We start from the raw sequence: 15,837 nt of genomic DNA on the forward strand, positions 1-15,837 counted from the left end.
GTTATGAATCAAGGCTGCGGATTCTTCCAAACACATGCATGTATGATAATTTTCACAACATATATATTCAGTTCTGTTCACTGTTCAATGTGTTCACAGTATCAGGCATTTCAAAAGGGGACACAGAAGAACACATATAACATTGTGACAGTCTAAAAACAATGGAGAATGCTCCAGATATTAAGCTTTGTAATGGATTTCTGGTGTTGTGATACAAAGCCCATTTATTTTTTAAGGTGTTCCACTATTTGCTAACTGCCATGCAATTATACTTTGGCAGATTATGATTTTTTTCGTTCACATGAAACACAGGTGCAAACATCAAATCACAAAACATCAAGTATTTTATTTCATTCAGCTCAAAATATCAATAAAAACTATGCATTAAGACTCTAGAAGCAGTACTACAAATGCTGGTCACAGACATTGGTTTTGAGATCTTGGAGACAGTTGAAAAACCTCTGTGTGTACAACAAATATTTTTATTGGTATATTGTTATGACACATCTATGCATAGGTTCTATAGTAATCTAGATTTTTATTCACAAAAATGTTGTTTTATAAAACAATATATTGTTCAGTAAGGTTTTTACTTGTCAGAGCCTGATTCTATGGCATCAGCACCAGTAAAGTCCTCCTGCTCATCTTGTGACATAGAATTGCTGCTTGATGCTGAAGAATGTGCTAAACATTTTTCCTTTTTCCAAAGGCTGTCTAGGGTTTGTTTTTTTTTTCACTGACCGCTGAGCTTCCTCGTACCTTCTTTGACACTTGTTGAAATGTGCTACAAGAGAAAATTTTTCAGCAGAGGTCAACAGTGTATTCCCAGGTTTACATTTCTTCACCTTGGGGATTTTTGAAATAATGATAAGGGAAGTTCTACTTAATTACAAACATTTGTTAGCCTTTTAGAAGTTCAGCTGAAAACAGAAAAACCAGAGTTACCATCTGTGCTCTGAATTACTATTTTTTCTTATTCTGAATACTGAATCATGTGATCTGCGATTATGATATTAGTAAATTAAAAATGCTTGTTTGGACTTACTGATTTTGAAGTAATTGACCTTCCCTTGGGTGGTTCTTGTAGCTCCCATTGCGGGCCTATGTTTACGTAAACATCCGGGAAATCGCCCATGTGCTTTGAAAGGGAAAATCGTCGCGTTCATTTCAAAAATGTTTTGTTGCCGTGTATTGTCGATGTTTGTAAACCCTAAGCTCGAACAGACGGTGAGTTTTCATTTCAGTTGTTTATGTTGTAATTTCGTTTGTATTAAGCATGTTTTCTGTTTGCAGAAAAACTCTCCTTTACTGGTTAGTCGAGTTTTCGACTCAAGCAAGTGTTTCTGTGAAATAAACAACACCTCTGTTGGACTTAGCACTGACAAAACATGGTTTCTTGCAGACTCCACAGGTAAATTTCAGCTCATTACAAGCTGTGCTACCAGCAAGCTTCCCCAAGTCTAAGAGAGATAAAAGTAAACACATGTCAATCATTACTGTAAGAGTTATTGTACTAATAATCTTATCTTGGAATACAATATGAAATTAACATGGATGTGCCAACTTCCCATTTTTTTTTTTGTTCATACTGCACCTCATAATCAAGGAACATTTTCATGTCTCACTGCTTTTTCATTTCTTTTATATTTTGCCCAATTGTCTTAATTAAAGAATAGATATTCATAAATTCATCAACTTATTCATTCATTCATTTGTTCGTTTGTTCATTCATTCATTTAATACCTAATAGTGCTTTTGCAAGGTTTGAGACTAACAGATGCATCTAAACCAAACCATCAGCATATCTTTTATCATAATGGGTCTGCTATTTATTAGTTGGAATTACAAATATATTACAAATTACATCTTATGACAACAACAATAATTAGAACTTATTACTCTCTAGGACATTAAAAAACCATTCATTTCATTAAGATTTACCTGCTTGAAGCTCATCTAATTCATGCTGCTGACATACACTTCTCACAACTTTATTGTCTCTCAAAATATTTAGAACTAGTTTTTTATCTTCCATACATTCTTGTTTTCTTTTCCTACTTTTCTTTCTCGAGGAATCTGATGCTCCAGGCTCTTTATCTATGATTGCAATTTCTGGATCTTTATCTTCTGAAGACCTTGTTGAAGTACCAAGAGGCTCTTTAGGAGTTTCCTTCACACTCGGTACAAGTACCATTTTCTTGTCTGACCAATTAATTATCTTCTGTATCACATGTACTTATATAAAAGATGAAAAAGATGAAAATCTACTTTAGTATTTCATATTTATAATCTTCAAAGTAATTATTCACAATAGCCTCGGTCATGTGGCCAACTTCATGTTTTGTCCCCATTAGAAACAAGGGGTAATAAAAATCAAACTGGTTTAAAAAAATTGAACCACAACAAATATTCCAAAGATGAAATTATACTCTTCACAATCTTGATTTTCCTTTGCTTGCTTATGGTCTTTTAACATAAGTATAAGTCACCCAATATAGCAGTTATTTTCATTAAGAACAACCTGGGTTTAAATAGCAAAACCTTAGCTTTTCCAGCGAATATTGCAATTTGCAAGTTTTTTTCTGCACTTTATGAATTTGAAAGAACAGTTGTCTACTCACCATTGAGTTCACTCTGGGTTTCGTCAGAAGCAAGGAGTGGAACTTCCATTTCCCATTGATGTTGCGCAAGGATATGTAAATTCTTCGTTTTCCCGTGGGCATTCCTGGCCAGCCGGTAAAGTTTCAACTCGAAATTTCCCATCCCCAACGAGGTGACCATTTGCGAAATACCAAGAAAGTTGATCAAACGCTTCTTTGCGTCCGTTATATTTCTTTGCTCTTTACCGATTGGAATTCTGCCTCGATGCCTTCCAAAAGCATTTTCCTCGCCACATCTATAAAAGCTGACTAACACTTCCACAACTCCCGCCAATGAGGGCGTGGTGGCCATTTTGCATACAGAGGTCTGCTAAAAACCGCTGACCACAAAATGTCTGAAGAACTTATGTGCATGAGCACAAAGTATGCATGCTGACCAGTTCAGTCAGTTCCGCGCAGGCTCTTCTTCTTTTGTTTCTTTTATTGCCTTCTCTATGAAACTTTTTTTTTATCCTTAATGAGTGAAATCACTGTTTTAATGCCTTTTAACACTTAACAGTTAACTTTCTTAAAACGCCAAACATTAAAATTTTACAAATTTTTTAAAATTTGTAAAATGTTTAGTGTTAAAACACTAAACATTAAAGAAAAGGCCAAATAACACTTAACACTAAACCCCATCCAGACCCTCTATATTTAGATTTATACGTGTGTACACCACCTGAATGCAAATTTTTTGAATAAGTCAAAACAAAAGAAAACCGTTTTCGAAGCTCATTTTGAATCTTTGAGAGGTTTAAAAAGCTTTTTCAAATATTTAAAAATGGATATCTATTGGCCAATTAGAAAAATTTATAGACAACTACTAAACGAGGTCTTGACACCGACGAAATGTTGCTCAGGGATACCTAATAGGCAGATATTTGGCATGTCCTGATTATGCTCGTAAAATGCTGGAAAGTTGCTAAATGAAATTCCCAAAAGGTTGCCAAAAAATTTCTAAAAGGTGCTGCCCAACTTGTAAAAAAATATTTAAAGCTGCTACCTAAACTTCTAGATATTTTCAAATATAAGTTGATCAAAAGTTTTAATTTTTGGTTTTTCGCAAAAATTGCTAATATTACTCAAGGAAAATTGTTTGAAAGTTAGCTTTAAAGACTCACTTAAATATGGGCAAAATTTTAGGACATTCATAACTGAACTCTAACGGAACAAAACACATGCTTCATCGGGCGTCTTGCCGAACCAAACGGTGTCAAATGACAGGTTATGTGTTCAAAATGTTGATAGATATTGAAGAAATTTGCATAAATTGTAGCTTCTCATGAAATTGTTGACTTGTTCGTGTTTAATTGATATGTTCTCTGAACATTTATTCTGCGAAAACATTTATCCAGATATACAAATGCAAAAATTTCCCGATCTTGCTACGCTCACAAAAAGTTCTAAACGCCAAAAGTTGGTTAAAAGTTGCCTTGCTCATCGGGACAGGCCTTGCAAGTATCAAATTTAACTAATGAAGACGCTAATAAAAGGTTGTTGTCGTTAATTGATATTTATTAAGAGTTCTCTGGGAAAAGAGATCTTGAACTCCTGTTGTGAATACAGAATAATTAAAGTTAATGGTGTTTTCGATTTTCAAAGGGGCTTAAAGTAAACTTTTTATTAGCCTGTTAACAATTTATGGTGTCCTGGTATTACCGTCAATATAAACTGATCGCGAGCTATCTGGGTAGAAAGAATCATGCAACTTAAACAAAGGTGGCAAGATTTGGAGAATTCTAACAAAGCCAATGATAGTGCTCTAAATGTTAACGACTCCCAGTGGAAGTATAAAAGGCTGGCAAGTTTAGAATCCACTGTTGAGCGGACTTATGTAAATTATTGAACATCCTGTTATTAATCAATATAGTATTGTACCACAAATTCTAGAAAAACTATGTGAATACGCAATTGCAAGACCGTTGTTTTTCTAGCCATTTCCGCCAACTTTAAAAGAATAAAAAAAAGACGAAACAAAGTTTAAGCTTGAAACAGGTGTTCATGATTATTTCAGGAGGTCTTAAACAAGTGTTCATCGCTTTCGATCTGTTTTTTGCGTACAACATAAATAAGAAGGGACGTTTTGTCCATTAAAGTTCACCGAAAAGTAGTAGTTGAAATTGTCAAGCTAAAAAATATGATCACCAAAGATAAATTAAAATTTGTAGTGAGAGAAATGTTGGAGTTGACCAAGCTATAGTCAAAAAGGTCATTTATCTACCGTACTACTTGTTCTATATTTCTAATCTGGATTTCTCTTTGTTTTTCAATGATAGGTGAGGTACGTGTTTGGGGAATGCAATAACAAAACGTTTTTGCGTGTGCGTCCCAAGAGTAGAAAAAATAAAGCCTCATAAACAAAATAACGTTTTGTTTCGTCGATAATGACTAGGGTATTGAACAATAATAATAATAGAAAAGCATAATATTTCATGTTCACGGGGTCTCGGGCTTCTGTCAAATTATCGTTCACCTACTGATATCATTTACAATTCACAATCATAAAATTATCAATGACAATTGAGGCTATTTTTTATTCATTACAGTTTACCAACAAACTGTGGCTCAAGCTGTCAGGTTAGCATCCTTTCATTAATGCAGGGGAGAGAATTCACGAGGATGTTTGGAGTTTTTTTTAGATTTAAACTATAGCTTTATAACTCAACCAAAGACTTCGAAATAGAAACTTACCGAGTGGTGGTCAGCATTAAATAACACCCCAAAAGGCTGAGTTTTTATATACTTTTAAAGGTAAGACACCTTACTTGTCATTAGATTTTGACGTGAAGTCGAGGAGAAATAGTGGAAACCCGTTTTCATTATGAGCCATAAAAATACATAAATCTCCCGATAATCTCTAGGCAACAATCGCTCGAACAGTTAAAATGTTAACAACAAACAAACACGTATAAAAATGGAGTCTCTTCATCTGCGACATCTTAAGTTTTTTTGTTTTACCGGAAATTGTTTGTTAGTTTAGAGTTGCTTGCATAGAACATTCCCAGTTTTTCATACAATGCAACAGCAAGGCAAGAAGCTTGTGCCACAGGGCACTCTGATGCATCTTGCGTTTTTTATAAACTCACGGTATTCTTGATGTCTTTGTAAACGTATGAACCAATGATACACATGAACCAATTATTATTCTTACAGAAAAAATGCTGTGGCCAAGTTTATGTCTTTTCATCCTCGTTTTCTTTATGGACCCCGTATCTCCTAATAAACAGTGCAGGGTGGAGATCAACATTCAAGGCATGAGACTAGAAAAGTTCGTCTTTAAAAAGATGTCAGCATCAGCTCCCTATATCTGTGATATCCGATGTGGACAAGAAATTACCTGCCAAAGCTACAATTACAATAGAAAGAAGGAGATCTGCGAACTAAACAACCGCACCAAAGAGGCGAGGACTGTAAACTTTCGCGCGGCCCCTGGTTGGTTTTATATCAGGCGTTTGAACGGAAGAGGTATGTATTTATCTGATGTAGTGCTAATATTTAGACTAATGTATATTAGTCTAAATGATGGGTCCAGGTTCACTTTTCCGATGCATTTTTTGAGATTATAAGAATCGTTTAACTAATCGGAAACGAAGTTCCACAGAACGGCGCCTCGAAAACGTATCCAGTAGTTTCATGAATTGTGTTGAAAATCTTGGAACGATAGCTTTCTTATGTCCTCTTAGGTTATATCGACTGTCTCTCCACGTAACTAAATTAGAAATCAAAGGGGGCGTTTTGTCGTTAACTATAAAACTCTTTTCACGTTTTGTCGTTAACTATAAAACACTCTCACAAGATTTGTTTTGTACATATCGTATATCGAGTACCAGTTGCTAACTTCCATAACTGTTTTCGATGGCGTATCCCATGGCAAGTTATAAATTAGCCTTGCAGCTCTACAATGTAGTGCTTGTAGGGATTTTATATGGTCTACGTTATTGCAATTTCCCCAGATGGTGATCCCGTATGACACAGAAGGAAGGATCACTTTAAAATATAAATCCAGGGGTGATTTTCTTGTTAGAAAAGAGCACTTTTTTTAGCAGATTTAGTTTGGTGACAAAGCTGTTCTTTAGATCTTTGAGATGCTTCGCCCACTTGAGTTTAAGATCTATTGTTATCCCTAACAGTCTTGTGTGACCTACCCACGAAATTTCTGCTTTGCCTATGGTAATTAGGGGATAAGGTCCAATGAATGATCCCTTATACAATAGCATTGCTTCGCATTTTTCTGGGAGTGGTGTTAGCTAGTTGGCTACACACCATTTGTTAATATCGTCTAGCGCATTGTTCCGAAGGCTGAATACTTCATCTACAGTTGTTCCGATACAGTAAATTCAGTGGTGTCATCAGCTTACAGGTATAGTGTTCCCGATGTAACGCTGTCTAGCATGTCATTTGTATACAAACTAAATAAACACGGGCCCAGCACTGATCCTTGTGGAATTCCGCAATTCACATACAGTTCGTCTGATCGACTACCTGTAACCCGAGTCCGGTGATGCAAGTAATCCGTAAGCCAAGATACAAGATTACAGCGAGTATTTTTGCCTATAACAGCCTTCAAGCGGGAATTTTTTGGAAGAAAATAGCAAGCGGGACCAATTTTTATCCTTAAAACACTTATTTTCACGTTTTACTGAGAAAATATAAACTGTTTCTATTGTCTTGATTATACTTGAACGCCTATATATTATCATGGTGAGCAACTATGACAGCTGCTTCTTTCTCAAAGACACTGTTTTTTTTTTAAAAACTCCCATATTTAAGTCAACTGTTGAGTGAGATTTTTCCAGTAAAGTAATCTAACTGCTTCTGCGTTGTTTGAGAAAAATGGAAGTGTGAGAAAAATGCGAGAAAACTAAAAGTTATTCCTAAAGACTATTTCCCGGTAATATTTGCATTTTCTAGAGTATTTTTTCATTGTTCTTGATATTGTCAAAATTATTATCATCAGTTATTCGAAGAATGTGAAATAATATTTCAAAGGAAATAGTCCACCACATCTATGCTCATACTCTTAACTTTTTCACTTTTCCAAGAAGAAAACTTTTGAGAAATTAGCAAGGTAGTTGTCTACGGAATTTATTCTTTAATTCTTTATGTGTTGCAGCACCTTTGGGTTCCATTCTCCAATTACCAGCACTATCTTGCCAAGAAATAAAGGCAAGTGAGGGAAAAGATGCCATTAGCAATAAGTACTGGCTGAATCCAACTGGTAATGGAAAGACACAATTAATGTATTGTAATATGAGCTTGGGAACTGGAGGTAAGCCCATTTCGTCTGCTCTTAGCCTATTTTCGTCAAATATTTTCTTTCATATGTTTTGACGAGCTCTATTTATTTCTAGTTTATTCCTACATTATTTTTACCATTTATCTTCCAGAAATCGATGAATGCAAGAGTGATATCTTGCTCTGTGACGCCAATGCAATTTGTTCAAACACTTATGGCTCGTATAAATGTACGTGCAAGGAGGGATACAATGGAACTGGACATGAATGTATAGGTATCATTCACTTACTTCGGTTTGTGCATTTTTTTCATTTGTTCTTCTATTCTCTGAAAGGAAAGATATAAATAATGAACATGGTGTGATGCTTAGATGTTTCTATATTTTCAAACATTCACCCTGATATCGATGAATGCAGAAATGGCAGCCATCTTTGTGACGCAAATGCCTATTGTACCAACATCCATGGCTCTTATAACTGTACATGCAAGAAAGGCTATTTGGGAAATGGACAGATATGTTCAGGTATCTTTCGTCTGTACATCGAAAAAAAAAGTTAAAACAAATTTTCTGTAAAGTTGGCTAGAAGATATCTATCATCGAGCTTTGAGATAGTCTTTCCATGGCTTACTTATTGGCTTTTGTCCTGTAGATGTTGACGAATGTGTAAATGACAGGTTCATTTGTGGTGTGAATGCGACTTGTGTAAACACTAATGGCTCTTATGGTTGTACTTGCAAGGAGGAAGGATCAGTTGGAGATGGAAGTGTTTGTTCAGGTGCGTTACGTGTGCTCAGTAAAAGGCATTACATTTGGTTACTGTCCAAGTATTATACTCGAAGAGAAAGAAGAACAATCTTAATAAAGGAGAGCTTTCCCAGCGACCAGATGACTGCTCCCTACTTTCAGGGCAACATTAATACTGTGTTGATGTCCAAACCGGAACAAAAGCTTCCCATTGGTATTTGCCCCATGATATAATCTGATATTTCTAATAACGAGGTGCAAAAATGTGTTTGGCCAGATGCCCACCTTACTACCTTGATGTCTTTCCTCATCGTAACCAAATTTGTTAAGGAAGCAATTTGAACCTTTGGAATTTTGTAGTTGATATGATACCATCAGCTTTACTGTCCAAAAACAGGTAAGTCGTTCTTCATGTCAGTGACTTCTATTCAGACAAAATCGACTCAATGGTAGGCTTTTGTTTCTAAAAATCGTGCACAGTCTGGATGACGGTGAAGTGCTAGAGGGAGTAACATACACATGAAAAGTTGCCAGTCTCTTAAGCCAAAATATTCGAATTGTCTTAACTAACAATTGCATCAATTGGAAACAAAGAAAGAACACCAAGGTTTCCGAACATAACATTTTCAGCTCAACAAATGCGTCCATTGGAATAGACTTAAAGTGGGATGTAAATTGTTTGCTTTCCCCTTTGACGGGTAACCCGCCGCTAATTCTCACGCCTTGATTCAGTGCACGTTAAAAATCGCACGGTAAAATCACAGAGATGCCTGATGAGCTTGTTTTGTTATTTCCAAACCAAATAGGTGAAGAATGTCGATCCGTTATCTTCAAAGAACCCATACAGGACAGAGTCATGAAATATCATTCAACCAGGCTTGTAGAGGTGTCCCATCAAGGCAGTTGTAGTGCGCTGTGTTATATGGAGCCCAATTGTGTGTCCATAAATGTTGGGCTTTCACAAAGAGGGAACTACATTTGTGAATTGAACAACGCTTCGGACGAAAGTCCAAGCTCGTCCGACCTTCAGAGTAAACAAGGTTACACCCATCTCAGTATCGAGGTAAAGTGACTTTTTTTAGACGATGAACAATTATTGTGGGCGATCAGCTTGAGAGATTACCTCTTAAACTACTCTTGCAATTCTTGTGCATTTATTGAATTGAAATGAAATGATTCCTTAGTACTGCATTGTGTATCCTTAGGAACGTTTTTTCCTGATTTCGATGGTATGAAATTGAGAGATTTTTCCATATATAATATTAATATTAGATTGTTATAAACATTAGAGATTGTTTACTTATCTATAAAATGATATTTCTTTAAGTGTTTACTTATCAAACTATCGAGAAATACTTTGTAAAGCTATGAAATAACCCACGTGATTAGTACTAGTTTGGGTATAAATAGGTCAAGATTGGCCTATCTATCTCTTTGGTGAGCTTTCCTTCGTATGGTAGTTCTAGAAACAGAGATTGGTGGAGACCTTTCAAAGAAAATCTCAATAAAAAAATCCTTTGACAACTTTTATTTACTTATGAGGTGTCACCTGAAGGGAGAATACCAAAGCTAAGATACAGAAGTGGGGTCATAGTTTAGTTTATAGTTTAGTTTATTAGCTTCGCCGATAAGCGGGGACAACGCAACAGCTTGCCTCGATTACTGCCGGCCCAGTAAACCCACCCATCCCAGCCCAGGGGAGGACATCCATCACACAGTAATCTCGTGCGTGGGAAATTAACATCTCCTGCCCCTAACCTTACAGGAGACGGGACCTCCATTTCTTCGTCCCTATCCGAGAAGACTTGAATATCTAACCTTTTCTTGATGTTATAGAAAAAATGTTAAAAAAAATGAAACAACAACATACCCGTGGCTTAAATAAAGGGACCCACTCAAAATCGAGTACCGCGATTGATATATTTTACTGGTTTATTACATCCATTTTGAAATCACTGGTGGTCCCTATAATCTGATTGGCTCTAATTGATGCGATTTATTCACAAATCGCACCGTCTTTTGCTCTAAATCGCACATTTTACGCTTGACTGAGTTTTTGACACATGACGTCAAAGTCTTTCTGTTTTGCATAAAAAATAAGATGTAAAAGCGTTCCCGGTTCAGTACTGCATCAGTAAAATATTTGAATTGACCTAGTCCTGTATTTGGGCGATTTCAAAATGGATGTAATAAAGTGGTAATTGAACCTTGTGTCGTGCAATTTTGGTCTGAAATCATACTTGTGATTTCAAATCGAACTCGCGCTGCGCGCTCGTTCGATTTTGAAATAACGCGTATGATTTCAGCCCAAATTGCACTCCGCTCAGTTCAATTACCATTATTTAATGACTGATAAAGTGTAATTAGTTCTTGTCTTCTCTTAATTTATAAAAAAAAGCTCAAGAAGGTATCGTTCCAGCAAGAATGTGTTCATTTGAGATTACATGATAACCCCGTGAAAGTAAGCTAAACTATGATTTTGTCTTCAACATTTTGTCTTGAACAGAATCCCTGCAGCAGCAGTCCCTGTTTCAACAATGGCACATGTCAAGCTGGATACACTGATAAAGGATTTCGTTGTAAATGTCCTTTAGGATTTACTGGTGTATACTGCAAGAAGGGTAATTAAATAATAAAACCGTAGAGTGGAATTAACACCGAATGATAATCAGGGGAATAAAAGATTTCGGTTTTTTTTTTTTTAATGTAGCCTGCAGCTTTGACTTTGAAGATGGAATCGGTGGGTGGAAAATGACCGGCAGAGCTTTCATTTACCAGCCAACATTTGGTGATAATCCATTCGCACGCAGTAAAAGCGCCCAGCTTCAAGGGGACTGGTGGGTAGGGGGAGCTGAGAAACGGCCAAATGAAAGCGTTCCCGCCGGGGGACAGCATCCAGATGGAGCCGACCAACCCCATGGAACTCTCACTTCGCCTTGTTTTCGTATCATCGGAAAGAATATCTCGTTTCTCATTGGTGGAGGATGTAAAGTAAATGAAGTTCGTGCGGAGCTTATTATCAACAACCAGGTGAGATTATTCACTTTGATCATTATGTGTCCTTTGATTCCTTTAAAACAGCTTAGGTGCATTGATCAAGGTATCAGAGATTTGGTCTTTCAAAACTGCTAAACCGTTTTGAGCCTCGTGATATCCATAAAGTTCGCTTCGGTTTAAAATGAGATATTTAGAGGGATAATATATCTAAAAAGTAAAATCTAAACATTATTGACCCTTGGTCACCATCTGCGTAAGTGATGATAACCCTTCTAACAAATAAATGTCGAAAATGTTTGGTTTTACTTTTGAAATATTTTTTGACTTAGAAATTGCTTATGTTGAGCTTACTTAGGGAAGAGTCTGCGAGATAACCAATTTCGCGTCTGACACTGCATAACCTTTTTAGTCTTTAGCTCACCCTCCTTCGAAGATATAGTTTTTCCCCAAGTTCAAAGCATTGCAAGTGCATTAATCAGCAATCGTCAAAACAAAGGTTTAAAAACTTTTTATGTTTGTCGTTACGTTTAGGTCGTCAGAAATGAGACAGGAAACTGTCGGGAGAATATGTACCGTAAGAGCTGGGACGTAGAGGAGTATATTGGTCAATACGCGCAAGTCAGACTTGTAGATGAGAGTTCTGGTAGTTGGGCTCACATCAACTTCGATGACCTTAAAGGAGATATCATTTGTCCTCACGATTTAGAAGAGAAAAAATGAAGAGAAAGTGGCATTAAAAACTAAGTTATCAACTCAAGTCACCTTGAAAGTAGGGTGAAGCAGCCTTTGACGTAGTATAGTACTTGCTTTGTGCTGGCATAGATAGGCACAATCACTGTGTTTTTGGTCAACAGTAGAAAAGCATTATGAAACAATTTTATGTACGTGACTGAGAGGGCTATAATTATACAATACAATCGTTATGTCTCACTGGTCTGCCTCCTGCCAGTGGGGATTTTTAAGCTCATAGCACTGAAAAAGGATAGGTGCTATATAAACATTTTCATTTATTATTGTTATTATTATTATTACTATTATTATTATTATTATTATTATTATTATTATTATTATAAGCTCTTAGTGTACATTGTGGCTGAAAAGCCCCTAAGGAGGAGCTTCAATTAACGTATATCATGACGCAGTTTATTGAACTTCAGCATGCCAGGAAAAGAAAGTTTCATAGGGCGCACGGCGTAACCTGTGAAACTACACATCGTTGCACTTATAAAAAATATAAAAACCTATTTGGTAGCAGCGAAAATCATTTAAGATACACCTAATGCTAGTATGACATCGCTAATTTACAATCTATCATCAATATACATAACAACAACTAAGTCACGTTCTGTGAATAAGATTGCTGTAAAACTTATAAACTTAATTCTCAAAATAAATCGAGTAATCTTCTAATATACAGAACTCAATATTTAAATTTCCTTCAACATTTAAAAATATCCTTCAAATTAATATCCATGCGTGGGAATAAACTTCATGCTTATATGATGTTCTTATAATGTTCAACCATTCAAAATTTTTTTTTTGTAGTTTTACTGTTCATGTTATGATCTTAAAAAGTCCTTGCAATGTTTAACGTACTTGACACTAAAGACTTAAAACTAAAATTCGATAAAATACTTGCTTCGAGACAGTAGCTTGCCTTTTTTATCCAGCGATAAATGCAGGTTAACGTTAATTAACTTTTAAACTGCGTTTAGTGCTCAAGCTTGGCTTGCTTTCAGTACAAACACTTAATCTAGCGGGCGCCAAGGTATAACGTCCGACCTACTTGCCGCCATATTTTTATTATTATTATTATTATTATTATTGTTATTATTATTATTGTTATTATTATTATTATTGTTATTATTATTATTATTGTTATTATTATTATTATTATGCAGTTTAAAACTTTTGTATGCTATATATAGTAACAATAGTATGACGGAGCGCATGAGCGTAGCCCATTAACTATATCATTATTATTATTATTATTATTATTATTATCATTATTAGCTTAGTTTAGTTTAGTTTAATTTGTTCGCCACAGGAATGGCAGGAGAAAGGAACAGAAATTTCGTTCCAAGTGACACCTAACCCTTTTTTTTACCCACCCATCCCACCCTGGGGAGGACATCTATCACACAGTAATCTCGTGTGTGGGAAATTACCCAACCCTGCAGGAGACGGGACCTCTATTTATCTTCCCTATCCGAGAAGACTAGAAAGTCTAACCACTTGCAGATATTATTGCAAAGGCAGCACTTTCTTCTCAGTTAATTAAAGACCCTGAGTGTTGGTCCGGCCGTATTTGAACTTACGACCTCCCGCACATTATTATTATTATTATTATTATTATTATTATTATTATTATTATTATTATTATTATTATCGGTTTGCTGCTATGATGAGGATAGTCGATTGCCTTAGATGCTACAACCCCGGAAAAAACCGTTGAGACATCTCAATGCAATTTTTAATTTCCCGCCATGCAACAATCGTTTCCAAAAGGAACAAACCTGCCGCCCTCCCCACCCCTGGTACAATGTTATTGGGGCTTAACAACTCGTGCATGCATTTCTTGTGTTACTGCAAACAACATTGCAATAGGGGAGGGGGGAATAATCTTTGAATTTGCGACGGTAAGCATTTTTGTCAGGGTGAGTGCAAAAACATAGGTACTTTTGTAATGTGTCTCAACAGGTTTTGTCCGAGGTTGTAGCAATCGCGTTATGTTTACTTTTCTTAATATTTGCTTGCAAAAGCCACATCTGTAAAATTTCTTAGTAGATTCTGTTCAGGATTAGATGTTGAAGTCATTTTTGAGTAACTGCATCCAAACCAGGTTTCAAAATAGTGGAATATGGATGTTTTATTTGACTCTTGCAATGCTTAATCTTCGGTTATTATACAGAAGCACTTAAAAATTTATTATGCTCATCTTATAACTACCCGCTTGGAAGTAAGTGCTGGTCATGCTGCTTTGCATGAGCTCTGTTTGCTGGGCCACGCGTCAATAAGCAAGCCAAAGTTGAACGTGAAGGATTATGGGTAAAAACCCAAAGCCAGTTTAATAAGTAAAATAAGTTCAATCCAGTAACAACATTAAAAGTTGAACTTGCTTGAATTTGGCCCAAGAAAGGTGAGGAACAAACAAACGCCAAGTGCATCTGGAAAAGGAGTTGCAGCTTCCCCTCCAGGCAGAATGAAACCATCCTTATAAGTTCTGAGACATAAGCATATAACTCACTTCTGCCCTTGCAAGAAAGTGAAGTTAAAATATACAATATAAAGTTGTAAAATGTAATTAACGCATAACTCTCTTCTGCCCTTGCTAGAAAGTGAATTTGAAATATACAATATAAAGTTGTAAAATGTAATGAACACATAACTCACAAAGTTGTCAACTGAAATAAACAAATAACTCGTTTCTGCCCCTGCTAGAAGATGAAGTGAAAATATGTAAAAAGTTGTTAAATGTAAGTAACCCTTTCTTACCATATCCATTGAGCATTTGTACAATAAAGAAAACTTTTGTAGGGTCCTCCAAACCCACTAGGTTATGGGAGTAACCTAAAGCTGACATAGGTATTGACGGTTGAAGACAAATATTGTTTGTCATGTAGATAAGCAATGAACAAGGCTAAAACAGAGGGTGATATTGGGAAACAATGTAGAGTGCTGCAAGGAAAGACCAGGCCATAGAACTGGGGAAAAAAAGACCATGCCCTCCTATATGTGGAAAACGAAGACGGCTGTAGGCTAGAATGCACAAGATCTTTAACTATCCTTGCCAATGTTGTGGCTGAAGGTGTGGGGGGATTGCTGTTGGCATTGAATCCATGTGGGTTGGAGCAAGGTTCTTGAATTGTTGCACCTGGAAACGAGACAAACTGTCGGCTAAGATATTGCTGACCCCAGGAATGTGCTTGGCTCTAAAAAGAATGTTGTGAGTAAGGCAAATAGCAAATAATCTGCGGACAAAGGATATAAGTGGCTTATCCTGGCAAGATTGATTGTCTATAACATGGACGAGAGCCCCATTGTCTGTGAAGAAGAGAATACAACGGTTCTGCATCTCTCTTCCCCAAAGGTACAAGCTTAGGACAATGGAGTAAAATTCGAGGAAGGCAATGTTTCTTCCTAGCCACTCATATGGCCACTGACCATAGCACCAATGATTGCCAAATATAGCACCAAAACCAAGGGAGCCTGCTGAG

The 15,837-nt window shown here is 36.3% G+C and overlaps 1 protein-coding gene across 3 annotated transcripts; it reads left to right on the forward strand.

Moving 5' to 3' along the window:
• Positions 1-1,000: 1,000 nt before the first annotated feature.
• LOC111345942 (uncharacterized) lies at positions 1,001-15,052 on the forward strand. 3 transcript variants are annotated; one of them, XM_088730847.1, is made up of 10 exons: positions 1,001-1,411; positions 5,189-5,219; positions 5,796-6,107; positions 7,756-7,911; positions 8,030-8,152; positions 8,529-8,654; positions 9,430-9,686; positions 11,130-11,244; positions 11,334-11,653; positions 12,152-15,052. In XM_088730847.1, exons 3-10 carry the CDS (start codon positions 5,801-5,803, stop codon positions 12,338-12,340), a joined length of 1,593 nt encoding a protein of 530 aa, XP_088586973.1. In that variant the 5' UTR covers positions 1,001-1,411; positions 5,189-5,219; positions 5,796-5,800; the 3' UTR covers positions 12,341-15,052. The 3 variants fall into 3 exon arrangements, with proteins under 3 accessions (XP_088586973.1, XP_088586974.1, XP_022808970.2); XM_088730848.1 differs by lacking the exons at positions 1,001-1,411; positions 5,189-5,219 and adding an exon at positions 5,247-5,393; XM_022953235.2 differs by lacking the exons at positions 1,001-1,411; positions 5,189-5,219 and adding an exon at positions 5,247-5,393 and having other exon boundaries at positions 5,870-6,107.
• The last annotated feature ends 785 nt before the right edge of the window (positions 15,053-15,837 follow it).

The sequence above is a fragment of the Stylophora pistillata genome, chromosome 8 (assembly GCF_964205215.1).
Source record: "Stylophora pistillata chromosome 8, jaStyPist1.2, whole genome shotgun sequence".
NCBI classification, from domain to species: domain Eukaryota; kingdom Metazoa; phylum Cnidaria; class Anthozoa; order Scleractinia; family Pocilloporidae; genus Stylophora; species Stylophora pistillata.